General features: G+C 40.3%; 1 protein-coding gene across 1 annotated transcript in view; it reads right to left on the bottom strand.

Moving 5' to 3' along the window:
* Nucleotides 1–6,664, bottom strand: part of cacna1ha (calcium channel, voltage-dependent, T type, alpha 1H subunit a) — a 52,713-nt gene that overhangs the window by 9,197 nt on the left and 36,852 nt on the right. The window contains exons 22-28 of the mRNA XM_035654996.1: nt 6,195–6,321; nt 5,552–5,677; nt 4,823–4,912; nt 3,841–4,054; nt 989–1,140; nt 589–698; nt 110–243 (exon numbers count right to left, since the gene is read on the bottom strand). Coding sequence (XP_035510889.1) covers nt 110–243; nt 589–698; nt 989–1,140; nt 3,841–4,054; nt 4,823–4,912; nt 5,552–5,677; nt 6,195–6,321 — 953 coding nt within the window. The remainder of the gene's footprint in view (nt 1–109; nt 244–588; nt 699–988; nt 1,141–3,840; nt 4,055–4,822; nt 4,913–5,551; nt 5,678–6,194; nt 6,322–6,664) is intronic.

Here is a 6,664-nt window from a genome sequence, read left to right as displayed (position 1 = left end):
ATTTGTACTGTGTCTATTTCAAGAAGCCAGGAAGCATCTGAAAACAATATACAATTTAAAAAATTGGGATATAAAGTGAGTGTGTGTGTGTGTGTGTGTGTGTTTCTACCTCGTGCTATTCTGAGTACCCTCATGATTCTGATGATGGTAGGATTTATAGGCAGTGATGCGCTCATTTTCAGCTCCTCCAGGGTGATGCCCATGATGGACAACGCAACTATAGCTATATCCAGCTGATTCCACCTAAGCACACATAAAAGCATTGTTCAACATTACCTTGCGTTACCCCAGTTTATTACTGCGAAGTACAATTGGCAGCCTCAAACAGACTGCCCTGTTAGTTAACTCAGAGCTGCAGCAGGGCACCCTGAGACAGATGAATACACTGAGCCCTTTGAACTCAGTGTACTGAGAACAAGGAGCCATCCAAGTATAAAGCTAGGGGATTAATACACGTACTCATGGAGCAGGAGTTATAATTTCACGCCAAATATATTGCAATTAAGAAATAATGACATTATAGTCCATAAATAACTAGTTAATTTTACAGCATTAGTTTTTGTGCATAATCACATCCCACTGTGTTACCTGTCTTTGAAGAACCTGTGTATGCCGAATGCCGCAAGTTTGAGAATGGCCTCGATGACGAAGATGCAGGTAAAAACGTAGTTGCAGTACTTCAGAACCTCCTCTAAATACTGAACATACAGACAGAATTAATTTATAGCATCTCTCATAGCTTTAATTTTGTAAATAAAACAAGGAACATGTTCTGAAAGCTGTGGACAACTGAAATAATGAAGATAAATGTAAAAAAAAAATCTAAATTCAAGTTTATTTGCAAACAAAGTAAATTCTAATTTGACTATGGGAGAGCTGTGTTAAAAGGAATTTAAGTAAGAAGGTGCCTTATGGGTACCTTGGTTCCTTCTTCCTCCAGCGAACTATAATGTTTGTGTGTATGTGTGTCTGTGTGCAGAAACGTTACCTGCGGCTGATTGTAGTGCTCAATGCTCATGGTGAAGACATTGATGCAGATGATGAAAGTGATGAAGAGGTCCAGGTAGTGGCTGGTACACAGTGTGTGGATGGACAGACGCAGGGGAGAGTAGTCCGCATAGTAAGGCCTCTGCTTGGCCTCTGGAGCACACAAACAAGCAAATATATACAAAGACGACAAATTTTCAAACAAAGACAGACAGAGAGAGTGCAACTGTGAATAACTGTGTTCTGAAATTGAAATATTACATGTGTCCAGTGGTGTGCACAGGAAGGTGCAGGGGCCAAGGGAGGGGGATTTGCCACTGCTGAGGCTACAAAAGTTCCCTTCTTATACTCTTATTCAGCTAATATATGCTTTGCCTTAATGAGATTCTACTATTTGTGGCATCTCAAGCACTACTCTACTAACCCTGCTCACTGTGGTGGTGTCCTGTTTTCATTTCATTTCATCACCCCTGCCCTGCAGACAGTCTGTGCACATCACTGCCTGTGTGGTATGTTCAAATAAGAGAGGACATGAGAGTCACAGGTGGGCTATATCATCCTTTCATAATTTGCAAACATGATATAAATGGATCACAATTTAAGGCAGTTCATTAGCTCAAATGACTCATTCTTGGAAACATATTACTATAACTTCTCCTCACCTAGAAGTCACCTGGTTTTGTGTTTGTGTAACTTATGTCAAGTGCAGCTTGAGGGCCGAATGTTTAAGGTGCTACACACTGCACCTGAACAGTGTTTACGTAAAAAACAATCAACAAACAAACAATATTTTTTTCCCCTGGTGTGCTAACACAAGAAGAAACCAGGTGTAACTAAGAAAGTCTGGTCTAGTATTTCTTTGCCAGACAACTACTGCCTTGCGTACCCCTGTATAAGACTNNGGAAAAATCACAATGCTCCTTTAATAGGAGAATTTTTACAAGATTCTTTGCCTCTCTAATAGTTATATTCTTGTCATGGTAGATACATCTCTGCTATGTATAAATAGAGGAGTAAAGGTTTCTATTAAAAACCAGACTACACTCTATACTTTTTGACAGGTGCGTTGCTCCTCCTTAGAAGGGAACGATGAGATGCATTACTGCCTTTGAATAGTAAACAGACTTTAAGAGTAGCTGTTATCATGAATAAAGCTCAGCGGTGGACAAAGCTAAGTAATATCCGAGTAATACCTCATTAAGAGGTGCTCGTGTGAATGTTTGGAACTATGTCTGTGCACTCGCATGTCCATATTTGACAACTGATGATTGTGTGTGTGCGTGCATGTTAATGTCACCCTCCCGAGTACATCATGCTTACATGCCTTCGATGTAAAGGGTAATGTTTGTGGTTTACAGGGGCTGTGCAGAGTGTGTTCAACAACACGTACAGGGTCATTAATGAGTGAAATGTTTAAATGTTTCTAAGTAAGTATTCATTGAATCAATACTTATCTGTTTATTAAATCTATCCATATTGCTTTAATTAGTCAATAGTTGCAGAACGTGACTGTGATGTTGAACACACACTGCAGCCACTCTTCTTTTCAATGACATTATTAGTCATTTTAACCCATCAGATGTCAATAGTCTAAAACTTTTTGTCATTTTTTTCTTTCTTTTTTGATCGATGAGTAGACTGATTGCAAGGCCAAACACTGGAGTTTTTCTCTGTGACGGCTGATTAGATGACATTTGTCTGGACATTTACAGTTTTAGACCATTGAGACATGTTACAAGGATGAAAAGAGCGGCGCTCTGCTCACACCATATACTGCCTTCTAGTGCCATTCTGTGATTGATGTGTTTGGTCGTTGGATATAATTTTGTGCTGTAGCCAAATCACGGTGCTCTTACATGTTTCTGTGTCTGCCAATGAAAACCATGTGCTTCTACCATTTTCTTTTTATCTTTACTTTAGCTCAACATGTTACCACAATAAAAGAACAAGTCCTCACAAAACACTGATTTGTAATGTGAGCATTTGGACTTGTTTTTTGCAATAGGTGGTGTGTTAGAATGTGATTCTATTTTCTACAATCTGTAACTAAGTAACTAACTAAACATTGTCTAAAAGCTCAAGATATTACCCAAGATATTTGCAGATATAGCAGCCAAAACGTCTGCTATGTTTCTGAGTCTGCCAGTCAAAGCATGTTTAGAGGAAATGTCCTTCTTCTACCCGTGTCGAGAGACGCCTCAGGGTGTACATGCACTCGGAGGAGGGGAAGGGGGGCACTGGCATTTCACCGATCAAAATTTTGCTAGCAAAATTTCTCGAGACACATGGAGGAAAGGATCAACCTCGATCAGCTTCACATGCAGAAGGTGCGGCGAAAGTTTTTTTCAACAGTACTGAAGCCTACAAAAAAATTTAACATTGAATCTTTCTCATTGTGCATTATGAATGGTAATTAAACAGGGTTTGATATGAAAGAATATAATACAAGCATTTGAAGGAGGAAATAGAGAGTACTGTATTATTGCTAGTGATTTTTTACAATACAATGGTGGCAGTTCTGTTTTTAAAAGAGTGAGCAATCAAAGTTTTGTATAGATTCATACTAACGTAGAGTTGAGAGGTTGGTTAGGTTGGCCCGGTTTCAGAAGTTTTCCATGCACTGTTAGGGGAGGGTCGGGGAAGGGCTGCAGTCATGCAGTTACATGCATCAGACTGGCGTAGCCTACGCCTTCTGTCAGTGATCAATCACTGTTTGCGTGAGCTAGCCAGTCTTTCAAACTCTCCCTATTATATTAGTCTGAAAATATTTCCCTGTTTTCTCTCTCTCTCATTCTCTTTCTCTTTTTTTCAGGCTCTGAAAGCAGGCAGTGCTCAGAAAAATAGACTACCGACCAGCCCCTCCATTCTCCTTACTCCTGCGCTTTTTCTCTATCATTTTGAGCCTCTTCTCTTCTCGTAAGCGGGCCTCCTCCTCTTCCTGGTCTTGCCGGCACTTGTGGAAGTTCTCCACCACCACGCCGACAAACATATTGAGGACGAAGAAGCTGACGATGAGTAGGAAGGAGATGAAGTAGAGCAGCATCCAGGGGTTGTGGTTCCTTACAGGCTGAGAAGAGAGGAGCAGAGTAAAGAGGATTAGGCTTTTTAATAGTTTTTGTCCGTGTGTATCGCTTAGTAAAGACACAAAACAGCCAGCTCTGACAACTATGTTTCACTCCTTGTTCTTTTGACCTGGTTCGAGCAGGCAAGTGACACAAATCCCGAATGCCACGGTGCCAGTGCAATGCTTCACAGTCTGTTATCACATACAGTAAGTAGAACAATGTGAATTCGCTGAAAATACTTGGATAACCTTGTGTCAACTTTCCAGAATTCAAAAGGATAATTTCATTGTCTTGATGATATCACAAATACAAATTTCTAGACACTTGATTTATTATGCAAATTTGACTTTCAGCACATTACACCACAGGCAGTCCTGGATCTGAGGAGAGCCTCATCAATTGAAGCTTTGAAGTTCCTGCTCTAATCTTCTCTTTCAAGCCTTGCTTTTGCTTAGAATCTGTTATACAGCCCCACTGTCATTTAACTTTGCTCATTCTTAAACATTAATTTGATTGTTCACTCCTTCTCTGTGGCATTTTCGCCTTATACCTCAAAGTGTATTTGACAATTCTACCACTGAGACTAAGAGCGTTTTTTAAGGCAGGTATTTGCACACGTTGATGTCTAAGCTTCCAATGGAGATTACAATGTTCTATAACATACATTAGGTATACACAGTAAAAAAGGCTACAGTACACCCAGAATTGGAGCCATACACAAATGTTTGAATCCAGTTCAGGATGGCTCGGTACATTCCTCACATCATTACCTGTTGGTCCACTCCCACCGCATCCAGCCCATCATACATGATGTTGACCCAGCCATCCTTACAGGACAGCACAAACAAAGACATCAGAGCCTAGATGGGAAACACAGAAAAATAAGTCAAAACACAGGCATTTTCCTGGTCCTGATATTATTACACTAGGAGACTGGTCACAGTATGAACATAGCATCTTGTGCAATGTTAGCATGTAAGTATCCCTCCCAATAATAATTAGTGGATGACAGTACAAAATAGATATTATATTTAGTCTTGATAGTAGATTTGATATTGGTTTGAATATAATGCTTCTATTTTTTATGAAATACAGTAAGGAACACCTAACAACCATTTTTCAAATTGTCTAAATGTAAAGTAAATAATCACATTCTTAAAGTGATATGTGTATATATCACCTTATAAGTGGTAAATATGAACATTTTATACATCAAAACACACATTTCCTACTCTATTTTATTTTCTGTTTCATACTGTAACACTCCTGTCACCATAGACCCCTTCGAAGAGCCTAAGCCACTAATGTATTTACCACAATCAATACAAAGTTTACTGCTGCCCTGACTCTTGAATTGCTTTAAATGAGGCAAAAAAAACTTTTTATTAGTAGTGTTCTGCTAGCTAATGTTTTTTCTTATATTGTGTTTGCCTGGACACTAATCTTCTTCCCAATATCCCACTCCTCCCCTTTCTTACTCTTGGTCCATTAATTCGCACCTGAATAAGGTTGTCAAAGTTGTACTTCCTTCGTATCCAGCGGTAGCTGGCCTGCAGACAGTCAGACTTGTTGGTGATGTTTTTCGTGTCCAGACCCTCACAGTGGTAGAACTTCCCTTTAAACAGCTAGAGAGACAGAGAGAGAGAGGCAGAGATAGAGAGCGAGGTCTGCGGGGCTATTTGGCTGCCATTTACACATTATCTCGATTGCACTGGAGCTTGGGGCTTTTTAAACAACCAACTATTAATGCCAGGAATAAAAGGACGTTTCATGGAGCACATTCTTATCAGAGCTAAAAGCTGACCTGGGGGTCATGTTGTCCCTTTTCACACTTAATCTAATTGTCATTCTTTCAAAACTGACGCTCTTTAGCAAGAAAAGCAAACTGTCTTTTGTATATGCAAGACACATCCCCCCTGAAGACACAATCACAGATGCAGCCGCTCAACAAGACTGACATTTAAGATACGAAGGGTAAAAGGCTTTGTCCTCAATCTTAGAAAAAGCAAATGACTGCAAATACTGCTTCGAGTATCATCAGTGCAGCGTGTGCATTGAATCCTTTCCTACATGTCATGAAATTGTCACTTGTTTAGAGCGAGAACCAGTTTGTGTGTGTTACGGTGTGTGAATGCAAATTACCTGCACTCCCAAGATGCCAAAGACGATAAAGAAGGCGCAGCAGATAAGGACAATGTTCCCGATGGGTCTGAGAGAGGTGATAAGTGTCTCCACAACCAGCTTTAGTCCTGGGGCTCGGCTGATCACCCTGGAAGACAGAGTTTGTTAGTACCAGCACATTCTGTGCCAGTCTACTACAGACACAAATACAAGCAATAGAAATATGAAATAAGATGGGATGCTTCCTGTATGTGTGGTGCTTACATACAGACATACAGTATATACATATTCTCCACCCGAGAAACTAATACCTACACACCACACAAACCACACACACCACAACACACACACACAAATACTCTACTGTAATTAGTCGGGCGTATCTCCGTAACAGGCGTAAGACTCTGAGGATCCCCAGGTCCTGTGTTTCCGCAGTATAGCCAGAGAGACCAGAATCATCGACCAGAGACACAAACACCCATACACCAATT

The sequence above is a fragment of the Morone saxatilis genome, unplaced genomic scaffold (genome assembly GCF_004916995.1).
Source record: "Morone saxatilis isolate NCDOM2014 unplaced genomic scaffold, NCSU_SB_2.0 Contig14, whole genome shotgun sequence".
In the NCBI taxonomy this organism is placed as follows: Eukaryota; Metazoa; Chordata; class Actinopteri; family Moronidae; genus Morone; species Morone saxatilis.
Note: the sequence above shows the minus strand (reverse complement) of the source record. Positions and strands in the feature narration are given on the sequence as shown.